At 42.3% G+C, this 24,555-nt stretch overlaps 1 protein-coding gene across 1 annotated transcript; it reads right to left on the bottom strand.

Moving 5' to 3' along the window:
- Positions 1 to 6,909: 6,909 nt before the first annotated feature.
- On the bottom strand, positions 6,910 to 24,089 carry grb7 (growth factor receptor bound protein 7). The gene is made up of 14 exons (XM_085466969.1): positions 23,929 to 24,089; positions 22,201 to 22,318; positions 18,168 to 18,324; positions 17,972 to 18,093; positions 15,750 to 15,824; positions 14,679 to 14,816; positions 14,474 to 14,584; positions 13,493 to 13,591; positions 13,326 to 13,409; positions 13,122 to 13,238; positions 9,477 to 9,534; positions 9,277 to 9,364; positions 8,356 to 8,449; positions 6,910 to 8,266 (listed from the first exon to the last, which is right to left on the bottom strand). Exons 1-14 carry the CDS (start codon positions 24,087 to 24,089, stop codon positions 8,120 to 8,122), a joined length of 1,569 nt encoding a protein of 522 aa, XP_085323095.1. The 3' UTR covers positions 6,910 to 8,119.
- Between the last annotated feature and the right edge of the window lie 466 nt (positions 24,090 to 24,555).

The raw sequence follows: 24,555 nt of genomic DNA, 5'->3' as shown, positions 1-24,555 counted from the left end.
TTACACTTAACTACACCTTTGTTTATGAAATCCAAGCATATCATGTAAAATCTATGATGTATAAAAAATTCCTCCTGGGTCTGTACATTAAATCCAACTGGAAGTCTACACTTTTAAATTTAAGATGTTGTAGCATGCTGAATTTCAATCATTCATCACAGCAGAGATTGTTATGACTCAGGGTGAATTGTCCAACATGTTCCAAATGTCACATGTTTGAGTCCAAATCTGGAGACATCTAGATGTTAATATTTAGTCATAGTCAAAGTGCCACCTAGTGGCAAAAGGAAGTTATAAGTACCTTATTGGTGTAGCAGCCAATTAGGCATCCACAAGACAGGAAACACCTCGAATGCAGCACACCTCAGTGTCCAAGGGATCCATCTTTGTTGGTTATGGTTTGTCAAATTTGAGTTTCCTGTTGAGGATATTTAACCTTAAAAAATTAAAGTGTGTTTAATAATTTGATTAACGTTGACTTAATCCCATTTTTATGAAAATATGCGAGTTGACTTTGTAAGGAATACAAAGACATGTAGAAAGCATTTGAAGCGCATAAGCAGTGAAAACATTTGACTTTTATGCTGTAATGTGTCAACGGTGTATTCTTGGACTGGGTTTTATTTGATTACGATGCTTAGCTTGTTGTTGGGTTCATGATTGGTGGCTGCAGCGCTCCCAAAGGGCAAAACGCTGACAATATGAGTCATACACATGATCTACCCAAGTAATTTGCTGCTAACTGATTGCTCTGTGTACGAGCTGTCTGGCTTTCCTCACCCTAATGGAAGCACCTCTATTTGGGTTTGGCAGCTACAAAATAACAGTAATCACCTGCTTTGTCAGTGTTAGATTTCTGGTCCAAAGAAAACTTCATAAGCAGCCTAATTCTGCTGTCACAGGCATTATATCAACAGATTTTCTTCCAGTTTGGCTGGATACAGGTGGCAGCAAACCAGAGACAACTGAGCTAAATAGCAAAGCTTCACTTTGTATTCCAGTGAGCCCACTAATGGGATGCTTAATCCAAAGGGTAAACTAGGACCTGCAGTGATATACGCGAGCCAAAAAGACAAAAGAGCTCGGGTCTGTCTCAAAAGCAATAAAGAAATAAGACAGAAAATGTGTGTGTGTGTGTGTATATGTGTATATATATATATATATATATATATATATATATATATATATATATATATATACATATATTAAGAAGAAGTAACTGCTCTCACAGCTAGAGATTGACTAGGTACGGCACATATGCTACAGCAAGGGGGTGCCATGACAACAGGTCAGGGGGGAGATATCATCATCACCCCCACCTGAGATTGCGTACCAAGCCCCAAGTATGACTGAAGAAGTAGCATTGAGTGTGAGAGGAACTGACCTGAACGATAGGATCAGTAAAGCGCTATACAAATACAGACCATTTACCATCATGGCGACGCTCGTAAAGAAAGACAGGACCCTCAAACTCCCAGACCTCTGGTACAGGACCCGAGCTTGAAGGATAAAGACCGCCCACAGGGGCGAGAGAGACACATAAGTCTGAATATAATGAATGAAAGGAGGAATATGTGGAATGCAATGCATTTCAAATTTTTGTAGTTAAATTAATTAAAAAGTAGTTTTTAGTGCGAACAGCTAATCAGCAATTTAAAAACCAAGTTTTTACTATTTTAAAGAAGACAAAGGTCCAGACAGCAACAACAAATGAAACAAAGCTCATTTATTTCAGCGTTCACCTATCCTTCCCTACCCTATTCATTGGCCAGGTACTTCTAACTTATTATTAGTTGGACTGTACATTTTCAATAGTGTTAGATCTTCATTAATTTGGAATGCTTGATGCAAATGTTCATTCATGCTGGGAAAACATATTCCAAATTGATGATAAAAATAAGTAAGTAAATAGAAGGTGAAAGGCAAGAAACGACTAATGACAAAGGGTGGCTCATAGTCTCAACACCCAACTCAGCGTTGTTGGGGCTGTCATAGGGCACCAGTCTGTCACAGCGCTAACACAGAGAGACAGCCAATTTAGCCACCAGTTAGCCTAACAGCCATGGTAGATCAACCCTGTAGATCAAAGACAGTTTTTCCCTTTAACTTTGTGGGTTTTATCCTATAAATTTGCTCATTTTTTCTCGTTTTCATATAAATATGTAATTTATTCTTCATAACTTCAAAATCTGTGTTCAATGTTTTCCTGATAAATCTGTGGAGGATTTTCTCATGTTTTTACTTCTTCCTTCCTCAGGAAAAAGTTTTTTTAAATATACATTTTTTATTTTTTCCTCTTAGATTTGAGTTTTCTTCTCATAATTTTCTCTCAGGAATTTAAATTTTACTTGTTAAAAAAAAGAAGTCATAGACTAAAACATATTGGATGAGAGAAATAATGTCAAACATTCCACTAGAATGTTCATTCATATTAAAAACCAAACACTGGGTGTTTAAAGGTCTGAGACTTGTTTCTCTCTTTTTACTCATCATTTTTGTGAGAGTTTGGATTTCAGTGTGTTGAACATGAGGGTGAAACATTTTTCCTTTCCGTATCCTGTATATTTGTATCTCAGTATCATTTGCCACAGCTACAAATTAATGTGCAGTTTCATTTGGCCTGTGTTAGTGAAGGTCACCGTGTCCCTTAAAGCTATCCCAGCATGCACTGACTGAAAGTCGGTCAGGCTGACAAGGAGCCAACATGACCATATTTTTTATCTGAGGGCATTTCTAAAGCACCACTTGACCTGAGTTGCATGTCATTTTGCTGTAAAGAAAAAAAAGACTAAACATCGAGGTGAGAGTGGACCGGCTTCATTCACAAAGGCCACGATTCAAACCTGTAAGAGAAGCGATTTCAAACGAAAAGCTAAGAGTTTAAGAAGCATCAGCATCTCTCTGCCTTCCAGTTGTGCATGAAAGGCTGAAAAATTACAATTTTCTCCTCTTTTCTAAGCATCGATCCCAGCCAAGCAACACAGTCTGCATTTTAATTCCTACTAACAGCCAGTTTGCTAATTAACTATTTTGTGCATCACATTTTAAAAGTAAGAGTAAACAAATGTCCTTCACAGCTTCTCACACACCTTTTAGAACAGAAAGTTCACTCAACTGAACGATAATTAGCAGTAAAAGCTGAAACTAGAGAAGTAGAGCTTTGTAATTATTATTTAGAAAGGTCAGAAAAGTCATTTACTTTCAACTGAAATCTAATGACTGCATTTTACAACCTTAGAAAACGGTGCATGTTCTGCTATCAGCTCCAGCACAGCACACAGTGCAGAAAGCTACAAAGTAAAAGTTCGTTGGTCAGATAAGTGACAATGAGATAAAGTCTTCTTGTGCAGGGTGAGAGTGGGTAAGGTGGGCAGGGAGACGAGCTCAAAGCAGGTACTCTGAGTAAACACATGTAAGCATAAAACAGTACAAACAGGTCGGTAAACTCGAGCTCCTTTTTAACCAAACTTTAACCAAAGTAGTTTCTTTTTAAAATATGGTTCCTGTTTCCCACGACGACAAAAGCATTTATGCTGCTGCAAAGAAAATGTGTGTTCATGCAACTTTTAATGCAACACAAAAATATTAGAAACATAGCAGACACAAGAAAATGACAACAGTTTGAAAAGAGACAAAGTATCAAAGTTAGTATCAGTTTTTCCCTTGTTGATTATTGTACACACAGACATGATAGATGAATTCAGTGAATTTTATTTTATGCACACAAAAAGCAAACAAAAAAATTGCAGGACATCAGGAGCTTAATTTTATTTATTTGATCATTTATTTTTGGATTTGATTGATCATATATTCAGATGCACTTTTAATGGCAGACGTTTCTTTATCATTTCAAGCTGCTGATCCAAATTCAGTGATTTCCGCACCAGGAGTTATCAAACACAGGCCCATTGAATCACACACTTTGGCTGGATTCATTTTTAAATATCTGACTCTTGCACTGAGTGTTAAAACCTAAAGGCGTGCTCTCAGTTCCCCTCCTGAAAAGATTAGAAAATTATTTCTTCCGTCTCTTTTTCATGGATTGTTGAACTTGAGCTGAGGAGACTCATTTCTTTTTTCCACTCGGGCTCTCCAAAGAAATTAAATCAGTTATCATGTAGCCCTAATTGTGTCGCTCATTCACACGGCTCTTTTTGAAGCCTTCCTGACCTGTCTGCCTTCTGTCTCTTTTACCCTTTAATTTACCTGCCCATCTAGGCCAACAGAGAAAAGAATTTGTTGCCATAGCAACGCCTTGGCAGTAAGAGGAAGGGTTACCCGAGCACACTGGTATTTAAACACACACACACACACACACACAGAGCGAGAGCGCAGGTCAGTGGAGAAATCAGCTCTTCAGCTTCTGCAGCAGCAGAGGATCTGTGCACAGTAACCTTAAGGCAGCCTTTCATGTTGCTCCACCAAAGGGCTTCCAGATTTGTCTTTTAATGTTCATCTAGTTTGGAGGCTGTTAAAAGCTTCACAGTAATCTATTTTAAGTCAGAGCGGGCCCTTCGCTCGGAGCGTCTTCAGGAAAATGTTTCGTGACTTTTCTGCACTAAAGTCACCGGAAGTCTTTCCAGAAATAAAATGCAAAAGAAAATATTGAAGCTGTCAGCAAAACCATGCCACATAAAAATATGAATAAAATAAATCAAAAACACTATTTTTCTTCAAAGAAGAAAAAGAATTGAATCGTCTTATCAACAGGGTTTCCCATCATGCAGCAGGAGAGTCCCCGCAGAGGGACACCACAGGCAGACCCTCCTTTACTATGTATGTTTTAAGTCTTTACTTCAGGAGGAATAAACTTGCTGCTCTCTCTGCTTCAGTGTCAGACAGCAGAGGTGAAGGTTCAGATCTTTACTGATCCTCGTAACTTCCACCAGGCAGCTTTTTTACATTTACATTGTTTTACCAACTTGCTAAAACACTGGTTTGCTGTGGGACAGTTATCTATGACTAGTTAATCTGTTGTATGCACTTATTTTCCCTTAGAAAAAAGTTGTTAAAAGCTTTTCTGCTATTGAGATCCTCAGTCTGATCCTACAGTATCTGGATGGCAAGAATTCACGAAGGGAAGACGTCACAGAGGGGAAAGAACAGAAACTGACCACGAACCAAAGACAAGAGTATGAAAAAGAACCAGGGAGCAGGTAGAGCGGCGTCAGTCATGCAGACAAATTGCATGCGTCACGTTGGATCCAGATGGGCTGTCAAAACTGTCTGATGGCACAGGCAAAGGAAGTGATGACGTGTCAGCTAACATAGAGGTTATTTTGTTCAGACATGAGTACCTGTGTCTCACAGCATGTGTTTAACATTCAGAAACTAGAAGATGCTACCTTATAAAGTGGAGTTATTCAGCTTTGCCTTATTTTCTGTCACTTATCTTGAATATTTACATCAAACATGGACAAAACATAATGTAAATATATCATAAACTAGAGGAAATACTTCTGAATCTGAGTTCCTGCCAATACAGATACTGTACACCATATCAATCAATGCATAAACAAAGCCACATTAGGGTTAGTCAGTGTGGGCCTCTTTAATGACACAGCAGATAGCTCTGAGGGGTCTGTGAGCCCTTCCCCCCCCCATGTACCACCAAGTTTCTGTATCGTTATATAATCTTTAAGCTCCATACTGGCCAGATGTCATTAAAATGAAGTACTTTTTAGTTTGTTTTTTACTGAAGTCTTTAATTAATCTTAAGCTGACTTTGTGACATCACCTAAACCTCAGCAATGCCTTTACAGGTCCCTCTGTGATTGAGAGAGATAGATTTTTTTTTTTTTTTTTAACAAATTGTAAAAGTGTCTTGTAACATTAATTGCGACTTTTTTGCCCCTTTGATATGAATTTCCATTCATTTGGCAAACATAATGGATAGCTGTGAATGTTTTTACCATCGCAAGCTTTGATTTTATTGTAATTTTCCACTTCGAATGACTACATTGTGATGTTTGCACTGAATCGTGGATAACAGACCCAGATTAATAGGATTTACTGCTGCAGAAGCCTCAAGGCAGACACTTAATACCTAGCATGAACGCATGAGATGATTCAGGTTAACCCCTTTTTGCATGAAATTGATTAAAAACTATAGTTGATGTTTTTCAATGTGTCATAAATATGGGAAACAGAACAAGAAACAAATGGAGCCTAAAAAAAAACAAAAAAAAAAAAAAAACAAGGATACACCTCCCCGGACCGTCACTTACCCACTGCCAAACGGGTCATGCTGGATGATGGTCTCATCTACGGTCTCTGCAGACTCTTTCACATCTGTCACACATGCTCAGTGTGAATTTGCTGTCTGCGATGAGATCAGGGTGCCAATAACAGAGCTGCCAGTTCTGTGTGTTCTCAGGCTGACGCCAACTGAACAGCGGTGTGCTAGCACAGGTCTGACTGAAGGACATCAGGTCTGCGTGTCACCTCATGGTGTCTAACAGTTTGGCCAAAACATGCTGAAGGAGCCCACTGGAGGTCAGGTACCAGTCATGCTGCTGGGTTAAGGTCCTTCATCAGCTCTTTTCTCGTGTAACAGCCCATAAATGTGCCACCCTGGAGGAGCTGGACTCTGTGCAACCTAAATGGACTGTAGGCATGATGCAAACCCACCAGCCACAAGGACAAAAAAACAAAAGAGCTAGAGTCAGGAGGGACGAGGAGCGATCATCAAGCTGTGGTCACCTGTTAAACCATGACCTCCATGGAGGTAGTCTCATTTCCTCTCCAGCGCACCTGTAGTCACGTCCATTTGCACTAAAGGAGCTGAAACAGGCTCGCAGTGGTTTCTGCTCCAAACTGGACAGGCTGGCATCCCTTTGTTATGCTTTAACAGACTTTACTTAATCTGATCAAAGTTTGAGTAGTAAAAATAATCATTTTAAATTCAGAATCTTTAATATGAAAGTTTATTCAACATATAAAACATCTGAAAACATTTCATGTCAATAAAAGTCACAAATGCTGTTCAACATAATAAAATGAGTGGAAACTAAATTTGTCTTTGAATGAATAATGCCCATGTGGGTATACATGCAAACATTTCAGCAACAAATCTTCATGATAAAATCCAAAAATGAAGTGTAGTCAATCGCCCCCCTCCCCCCTGCTTGATTTTTAATTTAAAAAAAAGAAAAAAAAAAAGCTGGTGCATATTTTCCAAATAAATTCTAAGCAGAAAAACATTTTGTAATTATTGCATTTTCTCTCCACCTCAACACCAGCTCTGCTTTTTGGTGTAAACTACACTTTCCCCAATTACACAGAAAACTGTCAGAAATCAACCTATAAAATAAAGGGTTACGACAGAGTTGATGTATAGCTTTGACCGCATCTCCTCTGCAGTTAGCTTTTTACTCTCGTAAAACCAAAACAAGACAGATTCCCCTTCACCATCATTGTGCAAATACAGCAGTGAAATAGCTTTTACTGTTACACGAATTAAAGCTGGTTCTGTTTAAGGCACAAATACAATTACAAAAAAAACTGCAGTCAGGAGAGTGAGAATTTACATGCTACATGATTGCAACCAGGTGCATTGTATGGTTAAATGTTCTCAGTAATCCACACATGCTCTCTTCCTACGCTGAGCTGAGAAATCCATGAATTCCTCCTCTGAGCTTTGAGTCAGAGCGCCCTCTGCTGGCCACACTTCTACTGTGCAGGTGAGAATCACACACACACACACACCACCTCCTCTCGCTGGTGCTGCTCGACACAGTGAAAGTCTGACTGCTCATGGCAGCCGCAGCATGGATCCGAATCAAAGTGCACGTCATCAACATGGTCCCCAAAGCGCTAAAAAGTCTGTCTAACGCGGCTAATTAAACCGTCTCCGGTGGGGCCGCTGCTCGTTAATTAAAATTTAAAAAAAAAAAAAAAAAAACGCTACAGTCTGGAGCCGCACGATGTGGAGAATGTGTTTAAAACCAAAGGGAGGAGGAGCAGAGAGTATGCTTTTCGCCCGTCTTCCCTCGAGTCCTCGTCCCACAGCCTGATAAATTCATCACACTGCAGTGAGAGATTTTCTTTGACAACCTGAGTGGGGAGTTTGGGTGGTGGTGATGCAGCTGGGCAGAGGTGAGGTGAAGGAGCTGTGGGTTTATAGTGCTACGCAGACGCAGGGGTGTTTGAGGCACACTGGCAGGATGCCCTTGTTGATTTGATGAAACTCGACCAACTGCAGGAGGTCAATAAAGAGCGTGTCGCCGTCGTCCATGGTGTAGTACTTCCTGCCGCTGTTCTCAAACTGCAAACACGAAGATGATCAAAATTAGGGCGCGTCATACGCACAGAAGGCTTCTCCTTTTAAGCAGGGACTGAATGAAGGGAACTCACTGGGATCACCAGGTAGTGTTTGGTCTTCAGCTGATAGCACAGCGACAGGACGAAGCACTGAGCGTGCTGTTGGCTGTCACGAATCAGGAACATCCTGCAAAAAGCAGCTCGAGTTAAAACTGCGAGAGAAATGCACGACAGACAATCCTTCAGCCTGTGGGATCACTGGTAGAGCTACACAGAGGACATGCTTTATGTCAACTTGGCCAGTAAACCCAAATATATGATCTTCAGTACATCACTGAAACCTTCCTCTATTAAATCTGACAGGGTGGATGCTGTATGGAGTATTTTAGTACACTGCACAAAAGCACCATGAGAGGCGACCTCTACAGGTTAAAGATTGCAACTGCAAGAAGTAAACTTTGTTCATGTTTAAAAAAAAAAAAAAAAAAAAAACCCACAAAGCTGTATTGAGCAAGTAAATCAGGTCGCCCAGCAAATATGGTGAAACATTCATGGGAGCTGAGCTGTAACAAAACATGGTAGCAGCATGCAAGCCTTCCAGTGAGCCATCGAGCACCAATGAGGCTTTGTGGACTACTTAGGAATTGTAAGTAAAGATGGTAACGCTTCGCACAGGAACCCTTTCAGCTCAGTGATGAGCAGAAAGTGTCAGTGGTTCCCTCTGAGAATAACAAAAGGGAGAAATAAGGGCATCACCATGTTCCCTCTGAGGTTGGGTTGTGGTGGCAGCAGGCTAAGTAGAGCAGTGGGCCTTTCCAGTTCCTTCTAGGTGACCTAACCCAGTCCGGATGAGACAGATAATCTGTCCCCATCTGTGTGTTTGGCTAACATTAATAGCAGTAGCACAACCTCAGTTTTACATTCGCATGCTAAATACTCTCCATACACAACTACTTGAATACAAACGATCAGTCCACAAGACACTCTTACAGATGTGATGCCTTTATCACTCACCCGTCCACCAGCCCCTGCTTCTCTATCAGTCTCTGGGCTTCTTTTCTGGAAACACCACCATGAAACCACAGCTGGGTCTTGTGGATGGCTAATAAGAAAATAAAAATAAATAAAATAAAAAAAAAAAAAACCAAAAAAAAAAAAAAAAAAACACAACCACCCCCAGACAACGACCCACATCTCCACTCATGTGAACTTACAGGAAGGGCTCACAGCAGAGTTCAGGTTAGGCAGACTGCACCTCAGGGCCTCTCGCCTCTGTGGCAGAGAAGGAAAAACAAGCAAGAGAAACCAGTTGAAACATCAGTCACCTCGCCTCCCAAAACAAAACACAGTAATCTCAGGCTGGGTGGTGAGTTAGCTGTAGTCTAGGTTTATCACATCAAGCTAAGAGCAAACGCCGATCAAACACAGGGAATCTAAATTTCTGTGGAAGAGAAAATCATGAAGAATTGAAGGTCTACATCTGTACCAGATATTTGTTGTGAAAAGAATTTATTCCCTTTTAGAGATCTGTATAAATATGCATGTTTTTATTAAATGTGGAAATAAAGCCTGCACCATCTCTGCTTGGATGCCTGACATCTCTCTCTCTCCGACAGCAGTGGCTGTCAGGCTTCAGTTGCTGATTTAGTGACTTTTTCCCCTCCAAAGAGCGCCTAGTGAAAAATCTATGGACGGTGCAGAGAAGGATTTGCTCTCCTGCCGCAGGCACACCTCACTCTGACTGCTGTTTACGGCGAGCAGCACCCACTCACTGTGGAACGGGGGAAAAAAAAAAAAAAAAAAAAAAAAATAAGACATCTTGTGGTGTCTAAATTCCTCCGTCAGCAACCAATTTAGATTTTTCCATTAATTTTCCCATTGGTCCCATCTCACATGTACCAATTTGCATCGATGTACACAAAGTGAATATTTTTCACTTTTAAAAAAAATAAATATCGTGAAAAAGTCCACATTTGGATGCCGGAGGTTTGACGCTGCCATGGATCATTTCACCACTCATGTTTATTTATTAGCCCATTAGTTATTTTAATGGTGTTGTCATCTGTTAGGATTAGACAATAAAATCTACTGTTAGGTTTAAATAGTAAAACTTCTCAGCAAGGCAATAAAAACTTTTTATGATTCTAGTTTGAATATAATGGTCTGACATTTTTTCCCTTGGTTGCCACAGCGACGGGTGAACGGTTAAGAGTGTCCACAACATGTAGTTTGTGCTGCAGACATTTCAAGCATTCTGGGCTGAATGTAAACAAAACAACAAGACAATTATTGATGTTATTTTGTGACCATTCACTGTTCGCCATGAGGTCGAGCTGAAACCACATTACATAAGCATCCTCACCAGGTTTCCTTTTAAAGCCTTTACAGCAAGTTTGATGGATGCTCAGATTAAAGACGTTTCACAAGTTTCACACAGGGATTATCTGGACATACTGAGTGAAACCCGAGCTGTGATTCAGAGGCCGCTCGAAGCACATCTCTGTAGGATGTCAGAGAGTAGATATTCCAAATATGTTCATTCCTCCCGGCTGCTGCTCAAACCTTGTGTTTGTAAAGGGGAAGTTTACAATTAAGAAAAATAAAGTATGCCAAGTTAATCAGCAGTCACCGTTTGCTGTGCAGCAGTGGAAATGCTGACAACCATCACTGGAATATTTTAAAGCAAGCTCTGAAGCCTCAGAGGGGGAGGTGGGGGGGTTACTTTCATCTGAGAGCGCTAAAATAATTTTGTTTCTATATATAAAACCGTACAAGTGTCCTTTTAAAGTTTCTGCTTCAGTGATGTTATTAAAAGCTGTGCTTTACACGGGGTCATAACGTTGCATATAAAGCTAACAGGGATTTTATGACTCTTCCAATCAGCTCTGGAGCTCTCTATTTTTCAATAGATTCGACACCACAGTGTCTGCTCCCACCCCCACAACCTCACCTGCAGTCAGCCTGGAATCCAGAGCCACACCACTGTGCCAGCCTCTCTCTTCACATGTTGCCTCCTGTGAGATTCCTGACACCCCTCCCCCACCCATCACCTTCACTCAATACCAGGTTGAGATGCAAATGAGGAGACTTCACTCAGGCAAGTCTGCTGGACCAGACGGAGTGAGTCCCCTTGTCCTCAAGACCTGTGCCCCCCAGCTGTGTGGAGTCTTTCATAAACTGTTTATGCTGAGTCTGAGTCTGCAGAGGGTCCCGGTGATGTGGAAGACATCATGCCTCGTCCCTGTACCAAAGACGCCTCGTCCCAGTGGCCCCGAGGATTACAGGCCCGTGGCACTGACCTCCCACATCATGAAGACCCTGGAAAGGCTCATCCTGGACCAGCTGCGACCCATAGTAAGACCACATCTGGATCCCCTTCAGTTCGCTTATCAGCCTCGTCTCGGAACAGAGGACGCCATCATCTACCTGCTCAATCGTGTCTACACCCATCTGGACCAGCCGGCGAGCACTGTGAGGGTCATGTTTTTTGACTTTTCCAGTGCTTTCAACACCATCAGGCCGACCCTCCTGGGTGATAAGTTAGCAGCGATGCAGGTGGATGCTTCTCTGGTGTCCTGGATTGTTGATTACCTGACAGGAAGACCACAATATGTACGTCTCCCACAGTGTGTGTCTGACAAGGTGATTAGCAACACAGGGGCACCACAGGGGACTGTCCTCTCCCCCTTCCTCTTCATCCTCTACACCACAGACTTCAGCCACTGCACAGAGACCTGCCATCTTCAGAAGTTTTCTGATGACTCTGCGGTGGTTGGATGCATCAGCAGGGATGATGAGACAGAGTACCGGGCTGTGGTCGACTCCTTTGTCACGTGGTGTGAGCAGAATCATCTGCAGCTCAACGTGGCAAAGACCAAGGAACTGATCGTGGATTTCAGGAAGACCAGGAAACACTTGACCCCTGTTTCAATCCAGGGGGTCAGTGTTGACATTGTGGAGGACTATAAATACCTTGGAGTACACATTGACAATAAACTGGACTGGGCTAAAAACACCACAGCACTTTACAGGAAGGGCCAGAGTCGTCTCTATTTTTTGAGGCGACTGAGGTCCTTCAACATCTGCCAGAAAATGCTGAGGATTTTCTATGAGTCTGTGGTGGCCAGTGCGATCCTCTATGCTGTTGCATGCTGGGGGAGCAGGCTGAGGGTCGCAGATGCCAACAGACTTAATAAACTGATCCGTAAGGCCAGCAATGTTGTGGGGATGGAGCTGGACTCCCTCAAGGTGGTGTCGGAGAGGCGGATGCTGTCCAAGATAAAGACAATGTTGGATAACACCTCCCACCCACTCCATGACATGTTGGTCAGTCACAGGAGCTCGTTCAGTGAGAGACTGAGATTACCGAAAAGCACCACTGAACGACACAGGAAATCATTCCTGCCTGTGGCCATCTCCCTGTACAACGCATCCACTTAACACACTGTTTGCTGCTACAACTACACATGTTTCTTTTCCAAATATTTATTTATAAGTGACTTATGTATGTATGTATATATTGTACTATTCTTAGTTAGCATATTGTCTGTCTTGTCTTAATGTTGGTTTATAATGGAGCACTGTAACAAAAAATAATTTCCCCCAGGGATCAATAAAGTATTCTGATTCTGATGGAGTCTCGGCCAACTCGCCGTCAGTGTCACAGGCCGGAGCTGTTCTGGATCAGCCTCACTGCTCTCAGGTAGCACACGTCAGCTGCAAACCCGTGAGTACAATCACTGGACACTATCCAACCAGGACCAAACTGTACTAACGTGCTGGAAAGGTGCTCCATTAATAGTTTCTTTAAATTAAAAATGGGGGTCTGGTCCTGCATCAGCACCTCCCTCCATCCTTACCCTCCATGCAAGCCCCTCCTCCCGCTCTGCACTCTGGGCTTCCATCGGGTTCTGGATGACCCTCCCGCCAGCCTTCCCAGAGAAGTCCATGGCCACCAGGCTAGCCTCCGACTTTGACTGCCCACACAGATAAAAGAAGAGCATGAACATGAGAGGACGATCCAAAGAGGCTCAAACTCTGTGCATCGTGTGTGAGGAGCTCACTTTGCCATCTGCTAATTTGGATCCTTCCACTTTTTGTGGAGCTGCTTTGGACATCTCATAGTTACGCTGAAGCTGCTTCCCGTACTGACAGCACACAAGATGGTTGTAAGTACACATGGAAAATAAAATGATAAACAAGGCGTTTCTTGCATAAATATGGACAATACCTTGAACAATCTGAAGGCGGACGTCCAACAAGTTCGTGTCTGCTCGTTCTCAGCACACAGGATCTTCAGGTCCTGAACACGGATGGGATTTTTGGAAGGCTGTGCAAACACAAGTGAAAAGGTATATTTAATGGAGGTGCACAGAAACATGAAAGAAACTGCCAAAACTTAGAATAAAACAGAAATAAATGTCTCAATATGAGAGACTGGGCCACACACACACACACACACACACAGCTCCCCAATCTTTTATTTTCCATGGCAAACAAAAAGATCGCCATTCGATTCAGTGTAAATCTAACAAATCAAAACATGCAGTGCTACCAGCAGCCATAAGAAGCTGCTATTGGCTGACTGATGAGTTGAGCTGCTGTGAGACTCATTGCATGGTCGTCCACTGTGAGATGGAGGACTCCTCCAACCAGAACCTGCAGCAGGAGGAGAGCCAGTGCTCCATTTTCGCAAACCCTAGTCCAAGATGGTGGCGCCCGCGTACATCCAGCTCAATGACAAGAAAGCCAATATTTGCACCACAACTCCGTGTCAAACTATATTTAGTATCATTAATAAATTTAGACAATGTAGCTGCTCCACATGCACACCATGCTGCAGCTTGTAGCGATTTTTGGGTGTCATTTAATTTTCCTTTCAGGATATCAGGAACTGGACTCCTGACCATCTCAATCCAGCCTCCAGGCCAAATTTTCCCCATGTGTGTTTTCAATTCAGCGGCTAATCTGCAGTAAAGAAAACAGGAATGATGCCACATCTCAGCAAAGGAGTTCTGATTTTGTGCGTGCAGGTTCACCGTCATGGCTTCAGAGCCATCATTAATCCACCCGTTTCCTTCTTCGTGTGACAAGTGAAAGTGATCTTTATTGACTCAATGAGCCACAAAGACTACACAGGCAAGAGGAATGCTAAATTGAAGAGGTGACTGAACAAACATGAAAAGAAAAAAAAAAAAAAAAAAAAGCTCACCTTAATGCAGAAGGTGAAGTCTGTCGGCGCTCCGTATAGTTTACGGCTGTTCACCACAGTGTAGACGTTCAGATCGCCCAGATCAGCCACATACTGCAGGTGACGAGGCTCCTGCACGAAGACACACACAGAACCTCGATTTACTCAAACTAGAGGTCATGTAGTTACTGTGACTAAAGTCTGTGACTGTGCTGGACCTGCTGACCTTGGACGAGCCCTTGCTGGAGCTGTAGAGTCCCGAGCGGCGAAGGAAGAAATAGACCTTCTTCCAGGCCTTTCGACTTGGTTCTTTAACATGCAGGAAACCCTGGATCTCCGGACAGGTCCCAGACTTGAGCAGGTTCTGATGAGTAAACACGACTCATTACTACAGCATTACTGCAGGAACCTCAAATCACATACTTCCATACTTTGAAAGCACTTCAGCACTCAGAGACTCCAAGTACTCAGATGATTTAGGCACGAGTAAATGTGCATTTTGAAAGCATCTCTCTCATATTTTGTTTTAAATAGTTTTAAGAGCAGAGTCAAGGACAATGCTTTTCAGATTAAAAAAATATATATATAAAATTCTAGTGTTTTCCTTACAGTGAGGATTACAGCTTTTTAATCCAGCACAGGTATCAAATCAGAACTTGGCTTTGACTCTCCGCCAGCACTACGGTACTGATACTTCATCATAACTGGAGAAAGCCAGATCAGTGCCGAGTGTAGAGCACAGCCAGCCAAGACTGGCAGAATTTTCAAAGCGTTGCAGGTCAGACGACACATTGCAATTTTTTCTAAAGTTCAAACGCAGAGCCCCAAATCTTTAAACTTTATACAGATTTTCTGTGAGTTAAATCTCTTAGAAACCCAGAGAGTCTGATTTGTTGGTTCTTTTGAGTTAATGAAAAAAGAAAAAAAAAAAAGTCTTGAAATGTGAATTTCAATGTGATTAAAACAATTTAACCAGTCGTTTGGTTTTTCCATGCATCAGTAAGAGTTTTTTTTTTTTATTAAAACTTAATTAAAAACAAATACTGGCTTTTTACTTTTTAGTAATATTCATGCTGGACCCATTTCTTTTTTTTTTTGCTGTACCCCATCATTCTGATTGAACCTTTGTAAATACACGTTTCATTTTACATTGTCAATTATAATCTTAAGACGTTTTGGTTTCGCAGTGTAAACCACTGAGCAGCAACATTAAACATCATTAAGCTCTGAGCTGACAGATCTAGCAGTGCTTTCAGCGAGCCGTTGTGATTGAGCTTCTGATTTCAGGACGGTTTACCTTAATGAGCTCTGATGACGTCATACCCTTGTTGACATCAGCGCTGTCGGAGATCATGGACTCTGGGAAGAAGAGCTGTGAGAAGCAGAGGACTGTCATTATACCCCTGAAACGATCAGACACTCATTTACATGACAAAGAAGCTTCTTCTCCTCCTGTGACTTCATCCAACCAATCAGTGAGCGGGGAACACGACAAACTACACAAAGATAAATATACACCACACCTTCCACCAATCATGATCCTTTGTTCAAGACGTGGAGAGAAAAAAAAATTTAATAAAATGAGAGGTGATCAGAAAAAGCCCGAGGTAAATTTCCAGTCGTGTGCACAAAGAAATCAAACTGGTGCCAAACTGGCACTTTCAAAGTGCCCAGAGGGAGACGGCTGCTGTGGTTTTGTTAGCTTAAAACATGCAGGTTTCTGCACGTTCATCAACTTAAATTTAACACTAACGCAGACGGTTAATACCCAGTGTGCCCGGAGCGTGAAGATTTGATGGAAAACCAACGAGGAAACATTAAACTCTTATTATTGGCATTAAAATCTCGTTCATATAAAGGAATAACTGCACTCGCAGGACTTGCATAACTGCTATAAAAGATAATTATGCATAAACAAAATTAAAACCCACAAAAGAAATTTCATCATCAGATTTTTAAAAAAAAAACTGTTGAAACCATCCAACAGTCTGCAAAGTGAAGCATTTATGTTGTAATGTGACTGAGCAAAGATTAAATAAAGAACATTTACTCTGCAGCTTTTGTTTTCAGTGCTGTAGCCACAAATGTGGCTGGATGGGTAATTCCAGCACCAGAGGAAAGAAAATAACACCCATTGTCTGACAGGTGCTAACGTGCAGAAACGTTTTACACAATCCCAGAAAGGCAAAGTGTCTGCTGGAGTCACTGGACTGTGTTACCGACTGATTTCAGTGCAGCATTGAGCAAATGCAGCATTTACAACGTGGGAAAATCCCCACAAACAGTGTTCAGCTCAACACTTCACAGATCCAGAAAGATGGGCCAGATGTGCTGCAGAGGTGGACCAACATCTGACTTGGTCAACACCCGGTGTGCACCCTCTGCTCAAAAGCTCTTGCGATCAGACTCAAGACACCAACAGAGAGCTGCAGGAGCAAAACGCCAACCTACGTCAACTGATGGAAAATAACACGAGGCTAAGAGGACAAAGAGAAAAGCTAATAAAGTTTACATAAATTATTTTAAAATCTGATCTTAAAATATCCCCGAGTATATCCAGGGTTTGAACTTAAAATGCACTTCTGGATCTGTAAAATCTACCATGATGAGATGCAGATGTGACAGGACAGCAAAAAGAAAACTAAAGCAGAGATTGCAGATATTAAAATCTATGGCAAGAAGAGGAAAATGCATAACCTGCAATTACACTCACAACTACATGCTACGCATTTAAGGAGGAACTCCAGCCAACTGTACTATGAAATATGAATTTCAAGCCCTGTATATGTATAATAGGAGCAGTTACACCAATTATTTGACATGTACTGAAGAGGAGAGGACTGTTTCCCCAGTCTGCATCCCTGACAGCTCCCCCTCTCTGTGAGAGGACAGTGTGGTCCAGCAGTGCTTTGGCTTTAAGAAATGTGCAGCTGCAAGTTAATCAGAGGAAACTGGCATTCATATTTAACCACATTCAGCTTGAGCGCATGGATGCTAGCGTTAGCCACACCATGCAAACTAATGTGACATAATTTAGCAACACTTCAGAGAACGCAGTATTTTCTTACTTTCACTAACATCATCTTTAACTGTGCTTCACAATTTCTGTTGCTTTATGCAACTGTGCAAGTTTAAGGCCTAAATGTATGATCTTATTCACTGCTGAGCCTTCTGGAGGCAGTGTGGGCACACGTTAGAGAGCTGTGGGACGGGACTGTTTTCAGTGCGTTTCAAGTGTCGTTTCTGTTTAACAGCACAGGTGACAGCACAGAGTCGATGTAATGAAATATCTGAGGAATTAAGTCAGTGTGTCTGCACCAGCACGCAACCTGACAATCAAGCCACCATGACTTCAGGCCTTATTAACATCCACTGCACCGACTTGTTTAATAAAGACGCTGAAAATACCTCTGCTCAGAGTCTGCTGTTATGCAAGAAGGAAAAAGGGTTATTCATCTTAGAGTTCTCTCTTTAGATTTGCATTGTCACATGGTTTTAAACAAACGGCTAGCTGCATACCATTGGCTTCCTGAAGAACTCGTACTTGGCGTAGTTCTTGCAGAACATAAACCTCGTGTCACCCTTCAGAGACCAGGTCGCCTGAACCTCCAACACAACCTCGTGGTCCTCCAGACACCTCTCTGTGGAGACAGGATGAGGTATGAGAAATTTCGACATACCGCAGTTAAAAGGTTCGTTCACCGCGTCGTCTTACCCAGACCGAGGGTGGGATGGACTTCGAGGAGGGCCCAGTTTTCCTGGTCGCTGCAGTGAGCCGTCTGCACCAACATGTGGCACGCCTCCCTGGCTGTGGCTCCTGGAGAAACCCACACCGACCTGCTGTGGCTGTCCTCTCCATACACCTTAATCGCCTGAACCACCCACACACACACACACACACACACTTTTATCCAATACTTCACACATAATGAAGTCAGCTGATGCTAATATTAATCTTTGTTAAAACAAAATTAGAAACAAAATCTAACTTCATATGATAATATGAAGTCAGATTTAGTTTATAATTTCCCAGCCTTGCATAACAGAATTGCAGAGACGCCTTCTGTTTTCTGCATTTAGATATTAGCTTTTTAACTTAACACGCTCTCATTGTGAGCTACTGACAGCCAATAAATCTCCCAAGAGACTTAATTTTATAGTTTGAAGTTTCAGACACAGGTTGCAGCTTTTTTTATTTATTTATTTATTTTTTATTAGTAGCTAAGTGAGAATTAAAAACTATGAGAAAGTGCACTTTTTACAGGCAACCATGAATATTTGACATAACCTGACGGCTCAGATGGAGCAACAAACGAAACGCTGATTTACTGACAAACTTAAAATCTGTGCTCACAGCTGAACTGTATGATTTGTAGAAGAGCCTCAGTAAGCGTGAGACCCTGACCCATCCCTGTGTTTACGTCCTTGTGCCACATACAGACACTGCTATCATTTCCCCTGCACTTTAAAAAGAAAGAAAAAAAAAAAAAGACCTCATTGATAAGCACGTTCTTATTTAACAGCAGAACAGATGTGATTAAAGCCCATCAGCTCAGATTCCTGAGCATCCATCCTCGGATGTGTCTTGTAGTGGGATCCGTCTTCGCTCCCACCCTCTACATTCACGTTAAGCCACCTGAACTTAACTGCGATAGGTCACCGAGTTAAGGGAGGAGCAGAAGAACGCTCCGTTTTAAGAATTCAGTGTGAGACTCAGCTTTGAGGTTCATATTACCTCCAATTACACACTTGCCGTACCACCTAGTGACAATTATCACAACCACATCAGGCAATAAATAAACTATAATAACCAGATGAGGAAAATAGATCAGTGTTGGATTTGGAATGAGCCAATGAAAACTGCTTTTTAAAAGCAGCATTTAGGATCCTGGAGAGAGACTGCAGATGCTCTGCTCGTATCACCACTGAGGTGCTAGACGCTACGTGCACAGTATGATATCAAGCTCACTGCTGGCACCACTGGCTATACCTGTGGAACAACTGTAGTGCGAGGTAAAAACAGCACTGAGACGCAAACAAGTGCGCTACACGGGTCTTGCAGCTGGTTTTGGCACCGTTTCAACATCAGCGCATTCGAGACAAGCAGCCAAGATCCTGCCAACTGTTGTGCAACGTCAGACAGCCACAATGTATTTAATAAGCCTTGACACTTAAATTGAAGGACTTTTAAATTCTTCCTAATTTTAGTGTGATATGAGCGAGGCTTGTTTTAGTCTTCATCTTGTTTGCATCTTAACTTTGAGCATCTACACCGCAGGCTTCAGACCCAATCCTCTCCCATCTTCATCTTCTTCTGCACACGCTGAAGTAAACAGACCGATGAAGCAGTCGTGTCCATGCACTCCCGATGCTGCTGAGGTGAACTGAGTGCAGGTTATTCACCGGTCAGGATGAGACAGAGCGCTGCTGTCTGACACTGTCTGGATCTCGCAGCACGCTTTCAAGCAAAAGACAACGAACCTGCCCGACCAGAAACCCCTGAAACCTGCGCCTGTCAATCAATTAAGTCCAGACTGGTTGGGCGAGTGACTGCGTCAGACATAATAAATAATAGGTACCCATTGACCAAGTGGGATTATGGGGGAGGAAAATTCTTTTAGCTGAAATCCCCACAGGTCAGCATCCAGTCAGTCCACGGACTATTCACTCGGCTCATTTGAAAAAGATAAATACATACGTTTCCGTATTTAAGACACAAAGCTCATGATTTTATCTTTTAATCCAAAAGGAACTGGTTTCACTGGTTTACTACAAACACCTTTACACTCATGCACATGTGCGCTAATGGAAAGCAAAGAGTGAAGACTATCCTCTATGCTAGTCATTCATAACCTCCAGATCGCCACAGCCCATTTGGAAAGCTGAAAATCTTCTGCAGCCCACACGCAGCTGACTCACGACTCTGTTCACGAGCTTTTGTGTTTCCAGATTCATTTCAATCTCATCCCTCGTTTGTTTCTTTTCAGGTTAATGCTCCATTAACGACTTTGCATCCTGCGCTGGTTTAGTTTTTCCTGCTACTGATGGGATCAAAAACAGGTCAGGATGCATTATTTTTAATCAAGATTACTAAATTAAAACTTTTTAAATTAACTGTTTGATGGCTCAATGTTACCTGTGCATTTGAGTTGATCATTTCATTTTCAGAATTTTTGGAAACCAAAATGGTAAATTAAATTAAAACCCAATTAATCAGCTTGTGCAAAGATCCTCTGCTTTTTGTGCCAGCACCAGATGTTTAACCAGCTGCAGGGAGTCAGAAATTTACCAAGGTCCAACATGGATACATCCCGGCTCAGAGATGGTGTGTTGGAGGAACAGAGTTCAGGTTTCTTTGCAGGACAGTCAAGTTCTTCCACAGCAAAGTGGAAAAAGGATTTATTATTTATGGAAGTGCTTTTGGCCATTCCTTGTGTCTGCATGACTAAACTCCTATGCACAAATTGTGGCCTCAAAGCTGGACTCACACTCTCTCGCTCAGCTTCTTGATCTGGATGAACTCACCATTCTGTGATTTTACAGATGGCAGCAAAGATCAGCTTTAGTTTCAGTATTTTATCGCTGTGTGTGGAGCTGCTGGTGTTGGATGGGAGCAGCTGAAAAGATTGTTTTCTTCCCCTTTAAGCTTGCTGAGCAGGTGGTGTGACAAAAAGACTTTCACTGGGTTTTTGATTGTGATACGCTAATGAAGCGCGTCTGCTGTCGAACCTGAAAATAAACTTTTTTCACTCCACCTGGGTTCACCGTCCCAGTCATGGCGCCTCTGTGCTGCTGGCCATGTGTAAAAGAAGGCAGGCTGCAGCTTCATCTTAAAGCCCACGCAGAGTCACACTCAGTTTCACTAACCTCAAACGATTCATTTAAAGAGAAGGAAGTCTGACTATTGGGACACTGATTTTGTTGAACCCTGGAAAGACCTGAAGACTGCCTCAGGGGAACAAAAAGTTAAGTCACGCCGAGTGCATTTCAGCTCACGCAGACGTCACTCAAATCGAGGGTGACAAAAGGTAAGAGCATCGATATTTTCTGGTGGAATATTCAGAAAAAAAGTGAAGTAATAAATCCAGTCCACAGCTGGCTCGCGCAACACGCTGACATGCTGATGTAACTGCAGACATGCTTACTCTGGCAGTGTTTGTGATTCAAAATAAGTCCATGCAGGCATGGCAACATAGCTCTGCTGTCAGTCACAATCAGACAGGTAAAGGCTCCGTGTTCTGATAGCACCTGTCAGCCAAGCAGGTGTGATGGAATTCACTCAGTAGAAGCTCTGATTAGCCCAAACAAACACTTTCTAAAAGTACAATAAATCCCATGAAAATAAAAGACCTAAACCAACAGAGTGTTTCTCCATGTCGTACTTTCTAACTCCTCTAGCCTGACTCTGGCACTCAGCCGCAAGTGAAACTGAAATTACAACCTAATGTAGAAAAAAAACAGGAGGATCCACTGGGGACAGCTTTCAAAGGTGGATTAATGATAATTTGCCTGCAGAATTGTAAAACGTATTCTTTTAAAAGGCATGACTGAAAGTCTGAAATGAGGTTTGAATTCAGGGAAACTGAAAATGGGGAATGAAAGGATTAAACATGCAGTGGTCACTTTAACAAAATAGTCAAAATAAAGAGACTTTAGAGCTATTAAAACACAAAAAGAATACTTACTACTGGAAACATTTAAAGGGTTACCTTGGATCTCTGAATTAGCTGATTAGGAAGGACACTTACATGTTTGTCACTCGACTGTGGTGGAAATGAACTGATGAGCACCGGAGATTTGGAAAGCTCAGGGAACGGGTTTGGTATGGACGGGACGGAGGAAGAGAACGACTCCACGCCCTTCGCCCTGAAACATTCAGACAGAAAGAACACAACGACATCAAAATGAGGCAAACTCAGAAAAACTGACAAATAAGCTCATTGTGCAGTTAAATGATAAGCCTGGTAATGTTCTATATTTATCTTGATGATAAAAATAATCTACTGTAACAAGCATGATGCAGACACAATGAAGCCGATTATATTCATATCTATTGGTGCTGAGAATTGAGACAAATGAATCCCAACAACAAGTCTCACGTGTTTGAGACAGAAGTTGACGTAGCTAACTGCAGCGTGCACATAAACTCAACAACATGACAGGTCGCCCCTGCAGGCCTGCACTCATATTGCACGTTGATCAGACATTGAGAGGTCAGGTAAGGTACCAAGACAACATTCATTAGCAGCCAGTCATCGGTATCTGGTGATGAGCAGCTCGAGATCCTAGCTGGGTCTCCCTTTAGTCTGAGATTACAGGTGGTTTGCAATACCAAGCAGGATTTGAGACTTAGTGAGGTTTAAGCCTGGGTTTTCATGGGTGCTCACTTATTACCACATATATCACCATGGTAACTTACACTGCAGACCTACCTGCTAAGGAACAGGTTGTCTATAAAAGCCTCATCTCATGATCAATCGGGAAAAAATGGTGTCATAGTTCCTGGAATATTCCTCTCACCCAGATGTGCAGACTAAGATGATAACTGTTCAAAACCATGATAAACCTAAAACAGGGCGCCTCAGCCTTGCACCTGAATTTCTATAAAACTTGCCAGGTCTAGTCACAGCTCAGCTAAAACTTGTAAGCAACACATCAATTAAATCGAATATTAAACCATGAATGTAGTCTGGATTTCTTCCCAGGTTTCATGGGAATCATCCCCGTCACCCTATTAAGTCTCAGCTGACACAGCTGGATTTTTTCCTTTAGTTTTAAAGTCACGTAAATATTTATGCGCCACTTTTCCAAGTGCACTCCTCACATAGTGCTGCATTTGCTGTGAGATTTCCAGCTGTATAACATGCCTTTACCTCTTCTGCTCATGCAGAGTGAAGAAGACAGGTCAGATAATTTACAGCTGGAGGGAAAGTGAAAGAGAGGCAGACAGATGCTGTTATCTAATACTGTTTTAGCTGTTGGGCTGATATCAGCCCACTCATGGACACTAATAAAGCTAAATGATTCATAATCGTGTGTGGGGGGGGGGGGGGAACTGCAGCAGTGGGAGAGCCTATATTCTTTCTCCCACTGCTGGAAAGAGGAACCGGTCTCCTCTTCCTGATCTTGCCTAACGTGGAACACCTATTCATTTTACTGCGCTGACACCGAGGTGATGACATCTCTGCATCATGAGAACGTCGCTCTCTTTGTCTTAGCTCATCCATCAAGCCGTGATAAAGAACCCCAGCAAAGAAAAGAAGTCAAACAGCACCTGTGTGACATCTACCCACTGACAGCTCGCAGTATTTATTACATCTGCTGGGAGGAACAGAAACTCACTTCTTTAAACATCAGATGACTCTTGAGTCACTGACTTGAGTCAACATCCACCTCCTTCTTCATGAGTTTAATGATTCATGTCCATGGTGTGTGTATTGAGCAGTCACCGTGACTAATGTGTGTGCTGGTCGTACCTGTTTGAGGTAATCAGGATGGGTTGGGAGCGGCGGATGGATGGCGAGTCTGATACCAGAGGAGCCAGAGTGAGAGTAGAGCTGCCCAACAGCGTCTCGGACGATTCCTCCTTCGTCTCTGAGCCCTCAAACACTTCTGACCATGAACCTGCCACCTCCATGTTACCTGAGGGCAAAGGTGAAGGTCAGCCCTTAGTCACAGGCTGCTCGAGAGCTCAGGTTTATTATAGCAGCCGATGTCGTCCTTGTTGCAATGACCTTGCTGGTGAAATCCACATGCAAAATACTGCTGACCTTTACTCAGACAGAGGGAGTGTTCCAAGTGCTAAATGTATACTTAAAGCTTAATCAGCCAGCTGTACGTCACAAATGTGAGATTAAGCATAACAACATTTGTGCTGCATTATTGGAGCGATATTAATAGAAACAGTAAACACTTCCTGCTGATTCCAGATTTTCCATCCATTTATTTTTGACTACCCAAATCAGGGTCATAGTTGGGCTGGAGCCAGCTGTCATACGGCATTCGCACCTACAGCCAGTTTAGGATTAAACCATCATGGATGTTTTTGGACAAACTTTACATTATTTTGTATATATCCAGTATTTTTCATTAGCTATTGTTTC

Source organism: Copadichromis virginalis, linkage group LG8 (genome assembly GCF_057382275.1).
Source record: "Copadichromis virginalis isolate Kocher_CV1m ecotype Utaka linkage group LG8, C_Virginalis_male_GT1.1, whole genome shotgun sequence".
NCBI classification, from domain to species: domain Eukaryota; kingdom Metazoa; phylum Chordata; class Actinopteri; order Cichliformes; family Cichlidae; genus Copadichromis; species Copadichromis virginalis.
This window is presented reverse-complemented; position numbering and strand designations above follow the sequence as displayed.